Source organism: Oculina patagonica, unplaced genomic scaffold (genome assembly GCF_052425735.1).
Source record: "Oculina patagonica isolate OP01 unplaced genomic scaffold, crgOcupat unplaced43, whole genome shotgun sequence".
Lineage (NCBI taxonomy): Eukaryota > Metazoa > Cnidaria > Anthozoa > Scleractinia > Oculinidae > Oculina > Oculina patagonica.
The window spans coordinates 1-20,272 of NW_027558287.1; the positions used below are offsets into that span (position 1 = coordinate 1).

The 20,272-nt window shown below is 39.4% G+C and overlaps 2 protein-coding genes across 2 annotated transcripts; both read left to right on the forward strand.

The window, feature by feature from the left end:
- Nucleotides 1-14,628: 14,628 nt before the first annotated feature.
- Nucleotides 14,629-15,234, forward strand: LOC144640720 (uncharacterized protein KIAA1958-like). Its single transcript, XM_078499805.1, has one exon. It carries the CDS (start codon nucleotides 14,629-14,631, stop codon nucleotides 15,232-15,234), a length of 606 nt encoding a protein of 201 aa, XP_078355931.1.
- A 3,213-nt stretch (nucleotides 15,235-18,447) lies between these two features.
- LOC144640716 (uncharacterized) lies at nucleotides 18,448-18,984 on the forward strand. Its single transcript, XM_078499802.1, has one exon. The coding sequence runs from the start codon at nucleotides 18,448-18,450 to the stop codon at nucleotides 18,982-18,984; it is 537 nt and encodes a 178-aa protein (XP_078355928.1).
- The last annotated feature ends 1,288 nt before the right edge of the window (nucleotides 18,985-20,272 follow it).

A 20,272-nucleotide genomic window follows, 5' to 3' on the forward strand; every position in this document is an offset into this window, starting at 1 on the left:
GTTACCGGAAAAAGACCGAATAACACTGGGAGTTTGTTGGAATAACGTATTCACGAAGCAGACCTTTGTTTATGAACAAATGACAAGTACATATTTTGTAAGGTGTAACTCGGTTGTACTTTTTATTGCATTAAAAATATTGCAAACATTTGCACTATCAACTTAGCTTATACAAGATATACACACTAAATGGAGTTCATGAATACATGAAGACTTTGAAATTCAATGTGATATTTCTTACCGCCGCTCAATAGAATGATACTTCATCGCTCAGCCGCTTTTTTAGATCTGAATTTTCTACAATACCTCCGCATGGCCATAAATAAATTTCACAGTATCATCAACCGTCGGAATGTTATCAGCTGATGATATCATATCCTCGACTCCGTGTTTAAACACTATGACTCCAATTGCTCTGGATTCTAACTTTTCTATCTGCCGTCTTCCTGTTCCTGTTCCATTCCTTGTTTCTTGATGTCCTCCGACAATTGTAGCAAGGATTGCTGTACAGCTCTTTCGAACGCCAAACTCAAATGTCGTACCTTCTTTCAAATTCGCTTTCTCGTCTCAGTCAGCCCAAGCCTTCCCCTTTCTTTTACTGAGCAGGCGCAGACGAACATTTATGCAGTGGGCATGCGCTACCGGATGTCGTGGATTTTACGACATCCGGTAGTCAGTGTTACCAGAGCCCTTCGTTTCGCCGACCACGTGACCAAAAGAAACGGAAGGCTCTGGGAACGAGAATGATCGAGGTACATACATGTACTATCTTAGAGAGTATGGTGCATATTTACATAGTGAAGTTTTGCCTGTAAGAGGCTAGAAGATTTAGAAGCCACAGCCTGAAATTTACCATTTAGACACCCATTTTTATAAGAACCAATTCCATCTAAAATTTGGAAAATATTCTTATTTGGTAGGCAAGTATTATTTTCATTATTCCCATTGGAAATACTACCTCTTTGTGGTTCACTGCACCAAAGTGGCTCATTAAATATCTACCACTAGTCACCTAAACTTTGGGAATAACTCCTATTACTTATATTTGGCTATCAACCTGTGTTCGCATGTAGAAAAAGTGAAATTGTACAAATAACTACTTTACTTCCTTACCTCAAATGCTGCATTCAAAGTGTAAATATGGCAGCCCTGTTTTATACTTTACAAAAATGCTTTGTTGCATGCCCCTGTAACTTGTATACCTTATCTTTCAAATATGAATATTGTCAATTACCCCAGTAAAAGCATCATGCATGATGAATGAATTACCAGTAAATTTGTATGGCCTGAAAGACAACAAGGAGTTGAATCCAAAGGACTGAGTCAAGCACAGATCAGTCACTCTTGCTTGGGATTGGACAAGGAATGTAGGAAAATTGCTAAAATGATTGATTAAAATGCATTTCCCTGGAAGATCTCAAAAAAATTAAATCGTCAAAGCTGATGAAAGAATACAATGCAATACAATACTTTAATTTGACACTCCCCTTACAGGGCTTTTCAGTGATGGCAATGCAATGCCATCACATTGCATTCTAAGAGGTAAATGTAGACTCTAGTACTGTTACTTGTTCCACCTGGTACTATGTTCATCTGTTTGGCGTTGAGGTTGTGTGTTATTGTTTTGAAGTGACAATACTGTTTCAAAACAAAAAATGGCTGCAAAGCCAAATGGGTGGCCTTTTTAAGGCAAGAAATTACAGAAACGCCTGCTGTTCTACACCTTGTTGGCCTTTCTCCTTTTCTTGTTTGAACACAACAAAGGTTTGTTTTAAGATCTTTATGTTTTGTTTACATGTTTCATGATTGCAGTTGCTAAAAACATCGCATCCTGGCAGTAAACAGGATATTTCTCATAGGGAACTACAGTGTAGGGTTAACTTCCACAAGCCTTGTAGGTCAAAAGCAGAGCATCTGGAATTTACTTACTGGGATGTCATAGGTTCATTGCATGTTGGGAGATTTGAAATTACAAGTTTGCCTGTGTCACTGACTGAAAAATCACCATGATCATTGAATTGCCAGGCATGTTTCTATCACTGTGCAGCACAACTTGAGTTAAAAATACAACAGTGGCACTTGATCCTGGTAAGAACAACATATGTAAATACATCAGTGATCACTTTCAGTAACACCTGAACTCTGAAGTTCAAAACCCAAAGATTGCTTTTTTGCTGCCGTCAATCATAATAATGGCAATAACCCACAAACCTTAAAAAACAAAAACAAGCCAACATATTTGACCTGGTTTAAATTTCTCCCGTGACTGGTCCGCTTAGATGATTGACAGTAGCAAAAACTGTAAACCGGTTTAGCGGTTGATTGAGCTGAGTTCATGTTACTGAAAAGCACAACAGATATACAGTATCTCAATCTGTATTATCAAAATGAAGACGTCATTGTTTTTCAAAGGCATTTTGAAAACCACTTGTCAATCAATCAATTTACTTCATCCATTTATCATCACACATACACTGTTGACTGAGCTAGACTAGGCAGAGGCACACAGGCTATAAATTGTTTTTAGTTATACAGTTAAAAAAAACTACATCTCAAAAAACAGTCAGGTCCATTGATGAGGAGTCTATTAAAACGACAGACATTGGTATATACAGTGGCTTGGAAGAATTCTGTGACTCAATATCATTAATTATAATAAATGATAATCTTTTGCACTTTACAAAATTAAAATGACATTTCACGAATAAAAATCAGTGAAAACATCAGATGAGAATTAAAAACTAAGATTTAATAAACAAGTTAAGCTTATAAATAAGTGCATTTACATTTAGCTTCATTTGCACGTTTATGTCAGGGAAAAAAGGAATATTACATCATAAAATTCACTGTTCTCAAAGAAAGCTGAAGAAAGTTGTGCTCCTCTCGTACACGAAGCTGTCCGTTGCTTGACATACCTGTCTGGCCCGTGCGATAAAAAAAAAATACTCTGCATATTTGGCACAGTTTTAGTCACAGCAAGTGATGCGAGAAAGCAGGAGAAAGAAACCAGAAACTGTTCGTCCAGCCAAAGAAAGCGAATTTCGAAACACGTCCAGGTTATATCGACATCAGTTAATCGGTGTGTGTACGATACCTACGAAGATCCAGCGTATTTCGCGTAAGTTTCTTGCAGATTTGCCGAACGATTTCCCCTACATCTGTGACTGCAACTTTTCTCCTCCAACTGTAGCTTCAACGAACAGAAAACATGGCGACCAACTAGGCTTCGTGTATCTATCCGTGTAAGAACACACGAAACGACTCCTGGTCTTGCCGCTCTGTGATTGGGCAGAAAATAACAAAGGTTTTCTGGCACCAATCAGAAGCCAGAACTACGGCGTCCTTTTGGAACTGGTCCGGTAAGAGGTTGTCCCCAGGGGCTATTTTTTTTCGTTCTTGACTTTTCTTCGCCGATTTTTTTCTCGCCCGTATAGACTTTCCCCCGCCCCCACTAACTGCACCTGGGTCTCCGAGGATGAGATCGCTTCAACCCTATTTCCTCGAAGTTAAGTTTACGCTGCTCTCGTTTGTAGTTATCGGCATAACAACGAGCCAAAATAAATATGTTTGTCTCAAGTTCTAACTTTCAGAAAAGGATTCAAAAATACGTAGTCTGCGAAGTAGTTTTGAAAATCTCCTTGCCGAGACACTTCACACTGCAAAATTATTTCGCGCCAGTACTGCGCGAGTTGTCAAGACCTTCTAAGATCCCAGATGTTGCGCGACACGGCGTACGGACGCGTCCGCGAGGCGCTCCGCTAGCCACGATGACCATGAAAAACCAAAAGCATGGGTCTGTTCATTTTCTATGCGTATGGGGCTCTACTCTGCGGCCCTTCGGGCCGCTGCAGAGCGCCGCTATTAAACAGGGATATTATTGTTACCTTAATGGCATATAATACTAACAAAAAATTAAACCTTATCGTAGTTTGTATTTTTTTAACTTTGTACTCTGTAGGAAAGATAGTGACGCTAATCCTTGCAGCAACTGCCCGACAAAGAAACATCACATTTTGCGAATGATACGTTCAAATCCTTCCTTTTTCCCTCTGCTTTAAAAAGGCATTAATAAATGGAATAAACTCAGGAAAAGACGTCAAAAGCCTGGTTCCGAGTTTGGGGAAGGTTGAAAAGAAAAGTATGTTAAGTAAAGTAGTTCATAATGATAGAGAAAGAAACCCTCTTAATCGTCAGTGTCCGGGATCAACTCGGTAATACACTAACCTAGCGCCTCGTTGCAAATCGATCACAAAAGAAGCAGCGAGTTGTTTCATTGGGACAGCGTTTACGACATCCAGAATTCCCGAGAAACAGACATCTTTTCACGACCACATTGATTTATCAATGATAATGATTTTGTTTTCTAACTGTGAATACATTCAACCATAAATAAATAAAGTCAACCATTTAATTTTGCAGCACAAAGGAAATATTTAAATCCCTATACTGTAGTTGACAGATAAATGAAATTCCTCCGTACACTTAAATTGTTTTTTTGAATATATTTCAACACCTTTTCAGTTTTGGCAATGTAATTTAATTGTATATCGGTAGTTAGTCGACGGAATAACGAATTGTGCACATTTCTGGACAATACACAAGCTCGAACTTCTCCAACAATTAACCTTGACATTAAACACCATGTCGAGGCACGGTGGCCTAATGGTTTGTGCGCCAGACTCCGGATCGAGCGGTCCGGGTTGTGTTCTTAGGCAAGACCAAGAGAGGATAAGGGGACAGAGAGGGAGTTAGAGGGCGTTCGCCGGGATATGTCAAAGACTGAAAAGTTATTTTTAGATATGCGGACGTCTACAAAAGCGTAGTTCCGGTTCTAGCAAAGTCATTAAATCGGGCCAGCGGGACATTTGTTTTATCGGCTAATCAACATTCAGCATGCCATTTTTAGTGGGAATTAATGTCAATGATAGATTGTATCGGAAGCTTTCCAAAGTAAGCGTCTTCTGTAGATGCTAAATAAAAATCGTGACAGACTTACACCAAAATAAAATATTATTTTCTCTTGCCTACACGGACTCCTACTGTTTATTATTACTATTCGCGACCTGATTTTTTAACCGCTGTGTCTTGTAAGTATCGCTCTGAAAAGCGTGCGAAAACATAGGAGGCTTTCGAAAAAAGGCCTTCTCCTTCTGCATACTATAATTATTTTTGGGAAGCGTTTTAGGTCAAATAGACGTTTATGGCACTCCAAAAGTGTAGACTGGAGGTCACACAAGTCTGCATGGTTTCCTGCAGTTTGTAGACATTTTAAGAGCGGAATTCTCTATCTTTTTAGAATTTTCGGACAAAAAGGTTAAAATCGAATTTTTTTTTATTACGCCAAAAAGACCCTTTGGGTGAACTATTTTTGAAAATATTATGTAAAACTTCCAGCGAGTTTTATTTTTTGAGAAAACGAGGAAAGTTTGTAATTCGAGCTCATGCTGTCTGAACGCCGAGGAAAACTAATTAATTGACAGCAATTTCGTGGCATTTTCGATGCGCTCGTTCTCAACTTCAGAAACTTGCCTTGAGTTCATTTTTACATGAGTATTTAACCATCCGTAGTTCTTCCTTTTAAACAGAAAATCTTCCTGAAATATGTAATTGTTGACACATTTTTACCGCGTTAAAAATTCTATCGATCGCAATTTAATTTACATACCGAATTTGACCTAACTTCAGAGGGCTAGAACACCAAGGGTATACGCTTCTATCGGTAAAACATGGGTTCTTTGGAAAGCCCTATTCTTCCTTCTTATCATATCCAAAGCGTTAGTTTGGCCCGTGAAAAGTGAGTGCGCTAGCACGAAAAATAGACAGGCATTTTTGACATGTTTTCGCCATAATTTCCGTTCTGCAGTCAACCGGGTAATGTCGAACTAAATTGTTAAAACGAATTAAATTTGGTCTTATGCTTCGCCGTTATCAGTTTCAATGAGTTTAATTTTTTGCAACAAAACTACAATATCTCAATTTTTAACAGAAAGGAACAGTTTTAATAAAAAAATAAATAAAGAAACAAACAAGACATGCTCACCTTCATTGTGCCGCCGTTAATTTATGCGAGGGAAGAGAATTGTCGCTGTATGTTGTTTTCATTTCCACTGAAGCGTTTACTTCCACTTCTCAGTTTTTAAATATAAGAATACCCTTTTTACGCATATACATCTCAATTTAGACGACATTCCTGACATTTAGCAAGAATCTTATCCACCAAAACGGCAAATTCGTGCTATGTGCACTGTATGTGTTGTTTGATTTTACTCGTCACGCAAGAGAATTTATTGATATCATATTTCCAACACAAGTTGACGTGACGTAGGGACGGCCGGACCATTGAAATGACCGGTGGGGTGTTGACTTTTTCCAAAAAAACTGTTTCAAGAAAAAAGGGAAGTGACATACTGCATAGTTAAAAAAAATGAGGTAAAGAAAGAAGCAAAACGAGAAGTAGTCGTCATCTTTTAAAGGAGGAGTTTTATTTTTTAATTTTTAATTTTTTTTTTGGGGGGGGGGGGGGTGGAGGGGTCGTATTAAACATTTGGATTTTGTGGGGGAACAGGGGAAGACGTTCTGATAAAGAAAGGGACAATATAGTTAACAGGCATAATCAAATCCCTCCCCTTTAACCCCATCGGCAAACTAAACGGTCCCAGGAGCCCCCAAATGTCGCTGCAATGCTTGTGCCCTAGAATAAAATCCTCCAGACAAGTAGGCCAAAAATGTTTGCTCCCACCCTCCTCCAGCAAAGTACGGAACTTGATACAGTGTACGGGTTATTGGGCAATATATTTGCGTTGGCTCTTCTAGCTGGTGTCATTAAGATTTGCTACACCGCATTGAGTCCCAATAAGAACGAGAAAGCTGTCTGCGGTTGCAATCTTCTGTATCGGTTCTAGTCGCGGTGGTGTCTCGCAAAGTCAACCTTTCACGTAATATACGATCAGCCTTGCTTTCAGTTGTCTATATTTAATTGTACGTCCATTAGATAAATCTGTTGTTTTTCCGACTCAGGTTTTCTGCTGAATTTAGAATGAAAATATTCTTATGAACATTCTAATACTCGTTTATATCGTTTAACATTTCCGTTTAGTACGCAATGGGTATCTATTGATCATGTCAGTGACGTAGCAAGGGTAAAATAAGGGAGGAGGGGCACGTGAGCGCCGGAGGCGCGAGCTGCTAGCGGTTCTGGGGGCATACCCTCTCCCCCCCCCCCCCCCCCCGGCAGAAAATTTTGAAATCTAGAGGCTTGGAAATGCTATTTCCAGCGTTTTCCAAGAGCTATTTGTGATTTACGCATATTTCGAATTCTTTACTTCCTACACTGTCTTAGCAAACCAATGCACATTGAAGAGAGTATAACACTATTAACGTCAATTACAAAATAGAAAACCGACTGTCTCTGTATCATGAAACCAGCAAATGTTTCACCTTTTAGAGTCATCATGGTAAGTTTGTAGTTATTTAAAAACTGTCTGAGTTGCCTTAGAACTTTTAATTAGCACGTATGTACGTTAAAAAATGAGAAGAAGTACAAATGTTATTGTTTCAAACCTCTCGGGAGATAAAATATTATTTTTCAACATTTTATACAGGTCTGTTTTTACTTTTCGGGAAAAAAACTGGGGGGCACGCCCCCCTGGCCGGCCCCTCCCCTTGCTACGGCACTGCATATACTGTTCATCGAACTATCGTGGGCATCAAACATTTTGGCTAGTGCAAATTTTTATCGTGTTATTGGATAGTAAAAGGTTTTGCCGTTTAGAGACGGTCCGTTCCATTCTATTTACAAATTTTCAACACAAAATTATATTCTTTTCAAAATCTCAGCCTCATATTTATTCTTAAAATATTCTTAAAAATTCGCAAATTCAGCCTTGATATTCTTATTAACTAGATTCTTATAAAATAAAAACAGTGTATTTTGATCTATTTATATGTGACACTAATATATGTCAACTATACTTCTTACAGGTCTGAAGAAATTTTGTCCGAATATATTATGGAAAGATCCAGTATCCGTATACATTAAAAACATTAATTTAGGGTGGTTACACCTCGTATTTGTATGTCAGATCATGATGTTCCCTATTTTTGTATTACCGTATTTTCTCAATTAAGCACCCCCGGCGATTATTTCGAACTTGGATTGGTGGACCCGGCGTTTATTTGAAGCCGGGGTTTATCCGGGCCGAGCGTTTATTAACGGAAGGCAAATTTCTGTCAAATTTTTAGATTGACTTGTTTTTGTCGATCTCCGAGACCAAGGGGCAGTTTTACAAAGCAAGGCGATTTTGCTCTTCGTTTTGCCCCGAAAAACTTTCCCTGGGCATCTAAGTTTTACAGTTTCCCAAAGGTACATTATTGCGGATTGAACACGTTTATGTTGCAACCATGATTTATGACAAAAGGAACATAAACGGTATTTTAACTACACAAAAGAGCATGAAGTAAAGGTTATGGATACAAAGTTCTAAGTTCATAAACGCCTCGAACTGAGAGTTTCTCGTGATTTCAACGCCTGTAAGCACTAACACAAGAATGAAAATGCGTCAGTTAGAAAGACGGGAATGCGAAAACTGCTAGGTTATATTTTGTTGTACAACGTCCATCCTAGCTATGTTACGCCAGCGTTCATTGAAAATTCCAAAGTAGCATACCGTACTAGTGCCATCCATAGCAACGAACGAACGCCCCCGGCGTTTATTAAAAATAAGCAATTTTGACCCGGCTTTTATACGAGGCCAGCGTTTAATCGAGGTCCGGCGTTTAATCGAGAAAATACGGTAATTTAAACCATGCGGCGGCTGAAATTTTATCCGCCAAACGTAAACCGGACGACCATTGCTAATTTCTTTTGCTTGTAGCTGACCAAGAACCCTGGTGAACACTTTGGGAGTATCACGAAAAAATGCGATTAACGAGAATAAAGGCGAGCGGAAAAAGTTGCGAGGGTCTTCTGAAGGCGAAGTAGCGGAAAAATTTATTCATTCTCCCTGTCTATCAGAACAACCCAAAACTCTTTCTTTTCTATTTATTTTTACACACAATTAAATTAAATTATTTATTTACTTATTTATTTATTGATATATTCATTTATTTATTTTTTGCGCTGCTCCAAAACTAATACCTGAACTATAAACCGACTGCCTGAAGCTATATCAGGCCCGCGAGATCAGGCTACGGCTTGTTTGGCGGACAAAATTTTACCAGGTCTGTAAGAAGAACAGTGGACGTCTATATCTATCACATATAGCAAATAGATTAATTTAATAATTTTCCGCTAAGTTGAACCTTTCATGACGCCTTAACTATAGTAAAAATAGCCCCCAGTGTACATTGTGGTCACGCGGACGCAGAGTTTTACCTGTTTGTGACCTATTAGTGACCATAGACAAATTCGGCTAACGTGTTTACATCGTTGTTGCCACCCAATTCAGACCATGTGATGATTCCTTTGGGAGGTTACAATTGTGCAATTTGTCACACGTAACTGAGCGCATGGAAGTATGAACGAACAGAACAATTGTAACCTCCCAAAGGAATCATCACATGATCTGAATTGGGTGGCAACAACGATGTAAACACGTTAGCCGAATTGGTCTATTAGCTGGAAGGGGGTTAGTGGGCCTACTTGTCTGCAGGATTATATTCCAGGGCACAAGCATTGCATGACGTTCAGTTTTTGCCTAAAGATACAGGCCTTTTTCGTAACGCATGTAAGATTTTATACGCAAGAATTATTATAAATATCATAACTGAAATTCATTTCTCTGGTCAGTTGTGTTCTGTATTAAGCGACATTTGGGGGCTCCTGGGACCATTCAGTTTGAATGGGGTTGAGTGGGAGGGATTTGATTATGCCTGTTGAATGTATCTCTCCTCTCTTTATCAGAACGTTTTTCCCCTGTTCACCCCACAAAATCCAAAATTTCTAATACGAAACCTTCTCCCACCCCCAAACTCCTCCGCTAAAAGATGACAATTACTACTCGTTTTGGTTCTTTCTTTGCATTATTTGTTTTTTCAACAATGCAATGTCACATCCCTTTTTTCTTGAAACAGTTTTTTTTTTGGAAAAAGTCAACACCCCACCGGATATTTCAATGGTCCGTCCCTACGTCACGTCAACTTGTGTTGGAAATATGATATCAATAAATTCTCTTGCGTGACGAGTATAGTCAAACAGCACATAGCACGAATTTGCCGTTTTGGTGAATAAGATTTCTTGCTAAATGTCAGGAATGTCGTCTAAATTGAGATGTATATGCGTAAAAAGGGTATTCTTATATTTAAAAACTGAGAAGTGGAAGTAAACGCTTCAGTGGAAATGAAAACAACATGTAGCGATAATTCTCGTTCCTCGCATAAATTAACGGCGGCACAATGAAGGTGAGCATGTCTTGTTTGTTGCTTTATTTATTTTTTTTATTAAAACTGTTCCTTTCTGTTTAAAATTGAGATATTGTAGTTTTGTAGCAAAAAATTAAACTCATTGAAACTGATAACGGCGAAGCATAAGACCAAATTTAATTCGTTTTAACAATTTAGTTCGACATTACCCGGTTGACTGCAGAACGGAAATTATGGCGAGAACATGTCAAAAATGCCTGTCTATTTTTCGTGCTAGCGCACTCACTTTTCACGGGCCAAACTAACGCTTTGGATATGATAAGAAGGAAGAATAGGGCTTTCCAAAGAACCCATGTTTTACCGATAGAAGCGTATACCCTTGGTGTTCTAGCCCTCTGAAGTTAGGTCAAATTCGGTATGTAAATTAAATTGCGATCGATAGAATTTTTAACGCGGTAAAAATGTGTCAACAATTACATATTTCAGGAAGATTTTCTGTTTAAAAGGAAGAACTACGGATGGTTAAATACTCATGTAAAAATGAACTCAAGGCAAGTTTCTGAAGTTGAGAACGAGCGCATCGAAAATGCCACGAAATTGCTGTCAATTAATTAGTTTTCCTCGGCGTTCAGACAGCATGAGCTCGAATTACAAACTTTCCTCGTTTTCTCAAAAAATAAAACTCGCTGGAAGTTTTACATAATATTTTCAAAAATAGTTCACCCAAAGGGTCTTTTTGGCGTAATAAAAAAAAATTCGATTTTAACCTTTTTGTCCGAAAATTCTAAAAAGATAGAGAATTCCGCTCTTAAACACCTCTCTCATTTGCTGAATGATTTTGCCCGTGCGGTTTGATTTGGCTGATATCATTTTGCAAGATATGTTTTAATCTCTCAAAATGTTCGCCCTGGAAGGACTTTGTCGGAAACTTTTAAAGTGTTATTTTATTTTGTGACGCCGAACCCGGCTGTTTATTTAACTTTGCTTGAAGGTGTGATGTATCTTATCACAGATGACATACCGGTATCTGTGTTTTTCCGGGTTTCGTCTGATTCGTCAGAGAATGTCGAAAAAGAAATATATTTGTTTCAAAGAGACGCTGTGCCGTATTCGATCGGACGTTTTGTCGCTTGAACTCGACATAACGGAGGTTTTTATTCCCCTGTTCGCACGTATGGTCTGGCACCGCATGAATGAAATGTAAGATTATCTCTAGGCGTACTGGGGTCCGTTATCTGTTATCTGTTTTGCCTTGTGTTTATGCAGGTTTAATTTATATGGTTTTGACTTTATTCTTCGCGAGCCATTAGATTTAAAAAAAAATTGTAGAATCTATCTCTTATTCCTAATATTTCCTGCGAAAATTTTATTTCACATCTTGCTCTCATCAATGAAACGTTTCCGCTGTTGTTAATGACATTTCTCACGCTTTGATCATGAATGGCGTGTGCGGAAGCCAAGAAAAACAGACACTTCCGTTTTGTACGCGGCTAAATATAACTTAAGTGGATTTGACATATCCCAAGGCTTAGACTAGGAGAGTGCCTCTCTGTCCCCTTATCCTCTCTTGGCAAGACACTTTACTCTCATAGTGCCTCTCTCCACCCAGGTGTATAAATGGGTACCGGCGAATTTACTGCTGGGGGGGGGGGGGGGGTTAACCCTGCTATGGACTAGCATTCCATACAGGCGGGAGTAGAAATACTCCTAGCCGCTTAATGCTACAGAAACCGGTATAAGCTCCGGCCTGATGAGCCACTTGGCTCGAAAGCAGGCTTTACCTACCTACCTTAACACCATGGCAGTTTATTCTCTAGTATATTTTAAATCGCCTTAATGAGAAAATTGATGATCTCTTTTGCAGGACTTCAAGTCTCGTTAATGTTTTGTTGGTCTCATCTTAAAGTACTTAAAATAAAAGAACACCCTTTAAAACACATATTCTTTTCTGTCTTCTACAGCTTGCCTTGCTTGGTTACGCCATGTTTATAAACATCAAGGTAGGTCTTATTACATATAAACGGTGCGTTCAGTTGTCTCTATTTCGAAATATATTCTTGAAATTGTTGGGAAATCGCGCGCTTGACAGCACAGCATACTTGAAGCCGCCAACGTCCCTGGAAATTTTTTGTGTCCTTGCTACCGTTTTGAAATTCCCCAATTCCTCTTTTCCGGATAATAAATTGACATCATAAGGACTGTATTTAATTGCCGATTGTTTTGAAATAATCAAGTGAACAACTGACCATTTAGTAATTAAACAACTCAATTATTTGATTAATAAATGGCGTGTTACATTTTTGGTTTTTTACTATTTAGCTTTTCTCCTCTTAGGAAAACGTCGTTGAAATTACATGGAAACACATGGAAACTAGAAACGAAGGCCTCTATCAATAAAAGGATCACTATTTACAGCAGTCATCAGCTGACGTATCAAGTCCTCTTACTTAAATTGTTAACTCTTTTTTTCATTTTCTTCTTTCTTCCTTTTAGTTTACATTATGTATGAGACAAAATATTATTTGATGATGTTTGAAATAGTCCAATTTCAGTTTTAAATACAAGAACATTCATTTTATAAAAGGGACACTGTCACCAGTTTAACTTCAAAACCTCAAGAGCCTTAAGACATACGGAAAGTACGAATAGTGGTCCAGTTTTGTTAAAAATCACCATGTTTTGTGCTTTTGGACTGGAAAAACACCAAAAAACTATTATGGCTCCTTTCTCCCTTCGACAACAATTTTCTTTATATCCATCTTGATGAACTAGGTTTATTTCATGTACGAAAATACCTTTTCGCCAATTTTAGTACTTGTTACAGAAAAACATTAAAATCCCGGTGACAGTGTCCCTTTAAGGGAAATTGGTATAATTCGGTGATTTCAGAGAAAGAGAGTTTTAAGATGTCACGTTAATCAACGCTCACTGTAAAATTCAAATTATAGATACTATTTTGCTGTAGAGATTCGACCGGGAGTCTCGGTTAGGATAAAAGAAGCGAGCGATGAATATTCTAGGAACATTCGATTATCAATCATGTAATTATGGATCAAAAAAAAGTTAGGTATGGATGTGACACAGTTATTATTATATTTAGCCGCATTTACTCGTTTTACCGACATAATAGATCTGCTAGAAGGACTTCGTCACTGAGAAAATGTAGAAAAGCCAACAGTAGTTTAAAGTAAAAAACCAAACGCTTGTGAAATTCAATCTTATCTTATTTAGGAACAACTAGTATTCTTGTACAGCTGTCCTTAGCTAATTTCTTTGTAAGATATTCGTTTGCACTGAACTGTGTACTTTTGTACATCTGCTCTTCCATGATTTCTTTTAATCATTAATCATTTAGTGTAACAAAGGAAATTTTAGGAAGTAAGGATAGACTGTAAAGTGATATTTCCCGTTCTTATTGTGTTCCACACCTGGCTGCATTGTTCATAGGTTTTCCACGCTGTAAAAAATAAAAAATAGAAAACTCGCTTAGGATGATATATAAGCAAGCGATGTTGTAAAGTTTTTTTGATTACATTTTACCTACGAATAAATTACCGTTGGAACCAAGTTCTGTCTGATTCTTGGCGTTGTAGCAAGATCCTTGAAGTTAGATCTCCGTGTACCAGAAGTTGGTGACGAGGCTTCATCCCTCAAGCAAGTGGTTGCTGTAACGAGTTAAGTTTTTCCCATATTTGATTCATATTTCAGTGAAGTTTCAGTACATTTTCCGTTGCAGTTCAGAAGTCGTTCAAAACACAGTGCCCAAAGGAAAAACGTATCGTCATACTCTTTATTTATGCAATACCATCTCTGTAAAGGGAATGCAAATAAAACTTTATTTCATACATACTGAGATTTACAGTTAAAATTGATCTGTTGAAAACACGGTTCGGAAATTCTCGCAGCCAATGACAACGGCGAAACGACTTTCTCACACGTGAGAAACCCGTTTCGTCCAATCAGAAAGCGGCTGTCAAAACGCATCAACATTTTCAATGAACGTGGTAGCTTTGTCGATGGCGCTAGCTTTTTCACTGCTTGAAAGTTATCGCTTGCAGGGCTTTTGGCCTTTCGCAGTATATTTTTGGACGGTTTAAAACGTTCTCATTAACAACTATGGCTGAATCTTCTGGCAGTAGGTTTAAACCATAAGGAAAACCCATCGAAGAATATATTACAGAGCAGGAAAACAAAAACACTCGAGAAAAAACGCAGCGGGATGTGAAGCTGCTTTCTACATTTCTGCTGGAGAAAAACGAACAAAGAAAAATGGAAGAAATCCAACCAGAAGAGCTCAGCCGTTACCTTAGTGAATTCATTCTTAGTGTGAAAAGAAAAGATGGCCAAGACTATGAACCATCGAGCCTTCGAGGGTTGTTCTCAAGTTTTAACCGGTATTTAAGAGAACGCAAATACTCAGCGAGTATTATCGAAGACACTGTGTTTGATCAAGCAAGAAAATGTCTGGAAGCTCGCAGCAAACAACTGAAAAAAGATGGCAAAGGGAACAAACCCAACGCAGCCGAAGCTTTGACTGATGTGGAGGAAAACATTCTTTTCGAAAAGAATTTACTGGGAATCTCAAATGCCGAAGCTTTGCTAAACACAGTCTGGCTTTTCAATTCGGTGCATTTTGGTTTGAGAGGCTGTGAAGAACATCGGCAGATGACTTGGGGCAACGTGGAACTTCACATGGAAGCCGACGGAACTGAATACCTAGACTATTCTGAACGTCAAACGAAAACTAGAACGGGAGCTGAACCTCGAAATGTCGAGCTGTTAAACCGAAGGCCTTCGCAGCACCAAACGGTCCACCTGAAGGAGATCCAGTTGCCGTTTACAAAATTTATTCCGAAAAGAGACCTGACGCGATGAATAAACCTGATGCGCCATTCTATCTCGGAATAAATTACACAAAAATTCCTTCGTCGAATAAACTGTGGTTTAAATCAAGTGCAATGGGTCAGAACAAATTGAATAGTCTGATGAAAACCATGGCGGAAAAAGGAGGCCTTTCAAGTAAACGACTGACTAATCACAGCGCTCGAAAACGCATGGTACAAAACCTAAACGACAGCGACACACCTCCCAGTCACATTATGCAGCTCTCAGGCCACAAAAATGTCCAAAGCATTAACAATTATAGCCACATTTCCCAACAATAGCAAAAAAACATGTCAAGGATACTGAGTGCGACCTCGACTGAACCTTCTGCAAAAGTTCATCAAGCATTGGCTACAGAGAGTGAAGCTGAAACTCTGTCTTGTAGTTTTCAGTCGTCAAGCGGTCCAACATTGCCTGGAGCAAGTGTATTTAGCGGAGCCGTGTTTCATGAGGACACTTTAACATTTCTAGAAACACAGTAAGTCAGTCGCCTAATGCGTACTCAGCAACAAGAAAGCACACCTTCAAGCGTGTTAAACGTATTTTAGATTCTTCGGATGAAGATAGCCCTCCCTTGCAATAGCACAGTTACGTAGTCTTAGTTCTTAGTTCTTATTTCTATATTTCATTTTTGTACTTGTTGAATGAAAAACTCTTGATATTCGATTTCTTATCCATTTAGAACAATTTTAAGACACGAGAATAATCTCTTGAAATGTCTTTTATCAACGATTTTGTTGTTATTATCATTTTGTAAATTAGGGTACTTTCATCAGTTGTGTGCTTGTACCGGGGTCTTATAACAATAAAAAAAACCAGTTCAGCGTGGAAAAATCTCTGTATCTATAAAATAAACAAATTACAGCATGGAAAGTGCTTTGTACGGTGTTTACGCACTCGTTGTTTTGTATCAGAAATCTCACTCGTTCGCTCCGCTCACTCGTTCGATTTCTGATACGTCAACAACTCGTGCGTAAACACCGTACGCGAACACTTTCCATGAAGTAATCTATATGTTCTTATTTTAAAGTCAATTTAATTTCTAAACTTCGCAACAAAAACACTGTGGCGCAACACAATTCTGCCATTTCTTGATGGTTAGATACATATGTATATATATTTATTTGAGTAAATGTTTGAAAGAAAATTTGCCCTGAATGGGATTTGAACCCACGTCCCCCCGCATACTAGTCGGGTGTGATGACCACTACACTACCAGGACAACCATGCTGGCAACACAGCAATCTAAGTAGTGTATTGTGTGATCGAAGACCGTGGGCCTCCCGGGAAATTTTCTTTCAAGGTGACAGGGTAGTGGGAGCCTATAACTCCGTTTGAAACCCAACTAAGGATCAAGTTAATGATACACGACCGAAGTCAACTTAGCGGGAGACAAGGGAGGATCAAATTAATGATACAGGCTATTTTATATGAAAGAAAGTGTATATGAAGAAACCACTAACCCTATACACCCCAAATAATCATATTAATGTGAGTAAATGTTTGAAAGAAAATTTGCCCTGAATGGGATTTGAACCCACGTCCCCCCGCATACTAGTCGGGTGTGATGACCACTACACTACCAGGACAACCATGCTGGCAACACAGCAATCTAAGTAGTGTATTGTGTGATCGAAGACCGTGGGCCTCCCGGGAAATTTTCTTTCAAGGTGACAGGGTAGTGGGAGCCTATAACTCCGTTTGAAACCCAACTAAGGATCAAGTTAATGATACACGACCGAAGTCAACTTAGCGGGAGACAAGGGAGGATCAAATTAATGATACAGGCTATTTTATATGAAAGAAAGTGTATATGAAGAAACCACTAACCCTATACACCCCAAATAATCATATTAATGTGAGTAAATGTTTGAAAGAAAATTTGCCCTGAATGGGATTTGAACCCACGTCCCCCCGCATACTAGTCGGGTGTGATGACCACTACACTACCAGGACAACCATGCTGGCAACACAGCAATCTAAGTAGTGTATTGTGTGATCGAAGACCGTGGGCCTCCCGGGAAATTTTCTTTCAAGGTGACAGGGTAGTGGGAGCCTATAACTCCGTTTGAAACCCAACTAAGGATCAAGTTAATGATACACGACCGAAGTCAACTTAGCGGGAGACAAGGGAGGATCAAATTAATGATACAGGCTATTTTTTTTGTATATATATTTATGTATATTTGCAAGCAAAATGAATGAAGCACAAATTGCAGTAAAGATGTTAACATGCACACAAGCAAGAATTATCTACTCAAATTTGATTGGTTCATTGACAATGGAACTTAGTGGGCCACGTAATTGCTTATACATGCGCTCAACTACCCTATCACCATCCATCTATCACGGGTTGGTCTCTCCGCTATTCGGTCGATTTTCCGTAGTAAACTCTCCATAAGACGACCACACTTTCTAAAACAGACAACGCACACTTTTGAAGGATTCAACAGACACCCATAAGGTGTTTTTTGTCGGTAAACAAGTACTTCAGAGTACTTCAAATATGACAGCAACTACGATTTAACTGGGGAAGCAATACACTAGCAGATACTTGATCCAATAACATATTAATAATATGCACCACATTGAAAAAATAGAAGAAAACGGTGTCACTCAAATGTCCCTTAGATCTACCTATCTTTTCAGCAAACGAATAGACATGTCCCAGCGAGATGTGGCAGGGGCAAAAACATAACATGTACACTCGCGAGAAGCGTAGCTGGAACATGCTGTAGAAACACCTGAAACACGATCATACTCTTCAAAGGACGCTACAACTTGTGCCTGCTACATTATGTGATATCAGACTATCCCACGCACTTACAAATTTCCTTACTTTTTGTAGCTCTTGCAAACTGAAAAGACTTTCGCACAGCATTCAACATAAAAGATGATAAATCATGTAGAACAGTCGCTAGTTTTAAAGCACACATACGTGGGAGAAATGTAATGGTTGTCACATGTGCAATTTTTTAGTTCTGAATGATCTTGTTTTAATTTATTAGTGTATATAAGGTTACTTTTATTAAAAAAATTTTTGAATTTCTAAGGTAAGAGTTTTGTATGGGGATCTTCTCTTGTCACGTTATTATGTTATGCGTGACCGTTAGGATGTTATGCGTGACTGCGCACATGCGCATTGAAGCAGACTCTGTTATGCATGAACTTCGGATACTTTGACATGGTGTCAGAAGATAAAACATGGATAGTTTTCACAAACCTAGCGCGTTCAGTTTCCACGGAAACACCTCAGAAAATTGGAGGAGGTTTAAACAGCAATACGATATCTACTTAACAGCTTCGGGGAGCGAAAAGAAAGATGATACGGTCAAGATTGCCATATTGCTTAACTTTGCCGGCGAGGACGCCATTGAGGTCTTCAACACATTCCAGTTTTCCGAAGGTGATGAGAAGAAGCTGGATAAGGTTCTTGGACAGTTTGAGCGGTACTGCAACCCCAGGAAGAACGTAGTCTTTGAGAGACATCAATTTTGGCAGATAACGCAGAAAGCCTCTGGAACGGTCGACCAGCTCGTCACACGATTGAAAAACAAGGCGAAATCATGCAAGTACACTGTTGTCGACGACATGGTGAGAGACAAGTTCGTATTCAGCATACGAGATCTAACAGTGAAGGAACGACTTTTGAGAGGGGATAAGCTTACATTGGAAAAAGCGATTTCTACGGCAAGAGCATCCGAAGCTTCGAAAGAGCAGGTCAAAGCAATGTTCACATAGGAGCAAAATGATGAAAATCCGTCCGTGAATGAAATTCAAGCGGGTGGGACAGCGGGTGGCGACAAACAAAAGCAAAATCCATCGACTGAGACAAGGAGCAGGCTCGAGAAAAGGAAACTGCACTTTTTGTGGTTCTTCTCACTCGTGGGGATCTTGCCCTGCTCTCGGGAAAATGAGTTATTATTGCCAGAAAAACCCCTATCAGTGGCATGGACGAATCCCCAGCAGAATTACTCATGAGCAGAAAGCTGAGAACAAGGTTACCAACCTCTTAGAGCCTCCTGGAACCCCAGGCTAGGTCTACATCTCGGGATCATCACAAACTGTTGTTGCGCCAACATGATCTATGATCGTGGGACACGACCACTTTCCACACTTCGTGAAGGCGAACCAGTAAGAATAAGGCGGGGGCGGGAATGGAGACCCGCAGTGGTTGTCAAGCAACACCGGGCACCCCGTTCGTACATAGTGAAAACCCCGGATGGGACGCAGATGCGTCGAAATCGTATACATCTTCAGCTGACCAAGGAGGAAGCACCTCCTGTCACAAGCCCAGCATGGGAAGTAGCCAGCAATGAGTCCATGAGTCCAGCCCCACTGTGCTATCAATCATGGACATGGGTATCGAAACACAGCTGGCAGAACCACAGCCCGGTATCCCGCCCAGGGGGGTACTCCGGCTTGTAAATGACGGGGATGATCGAATGGAGGCAAAACTCAGGACCCAAAAAAATCCCTAAGTCTTCCGACATTACCCAAAAAAATCCCTGGACCAAAAATAACCCCCCAAAAAATCCCTTGTCAAATTACCCCTAAATTGCCAGGAGGGGCAAAAACGCTCGAGTTTGATTATTCATCATACTATAAATACGCCAAGGCACTTTAGTTCGTTCTTAATACCTAAAAAAAATCCCCTATTTGAATCAAGTCACCCAAAAAAATACTTGCCAAATTTTCCAACCCAAAAAAATCCCGGAATCGAAAATTTCAAACCCAAAAAAATCCTTCGATCATCCCCGTCATTTACAAGCCGGAGTACCCCCCTGGGGTATCCCGCAGCCAGCTATCCCACATGCAGATCAACCTGTCAGAAGGAGCCAACGGATTCGACGAGCACCCGAGCGCCTTATTGGAACTGTTTAGACATTTTCAAGCCGGATATTAGTTTAAGATAGAGAAAGCTGTTTGGTGACTTTGAAGTTACTTTGTTTATTTTTCTGTTAACTGTCTTAAGAAGAGTAGATGTCACGTTATTATGTTATGCGTGACTGCGCACATGCGCATTGAA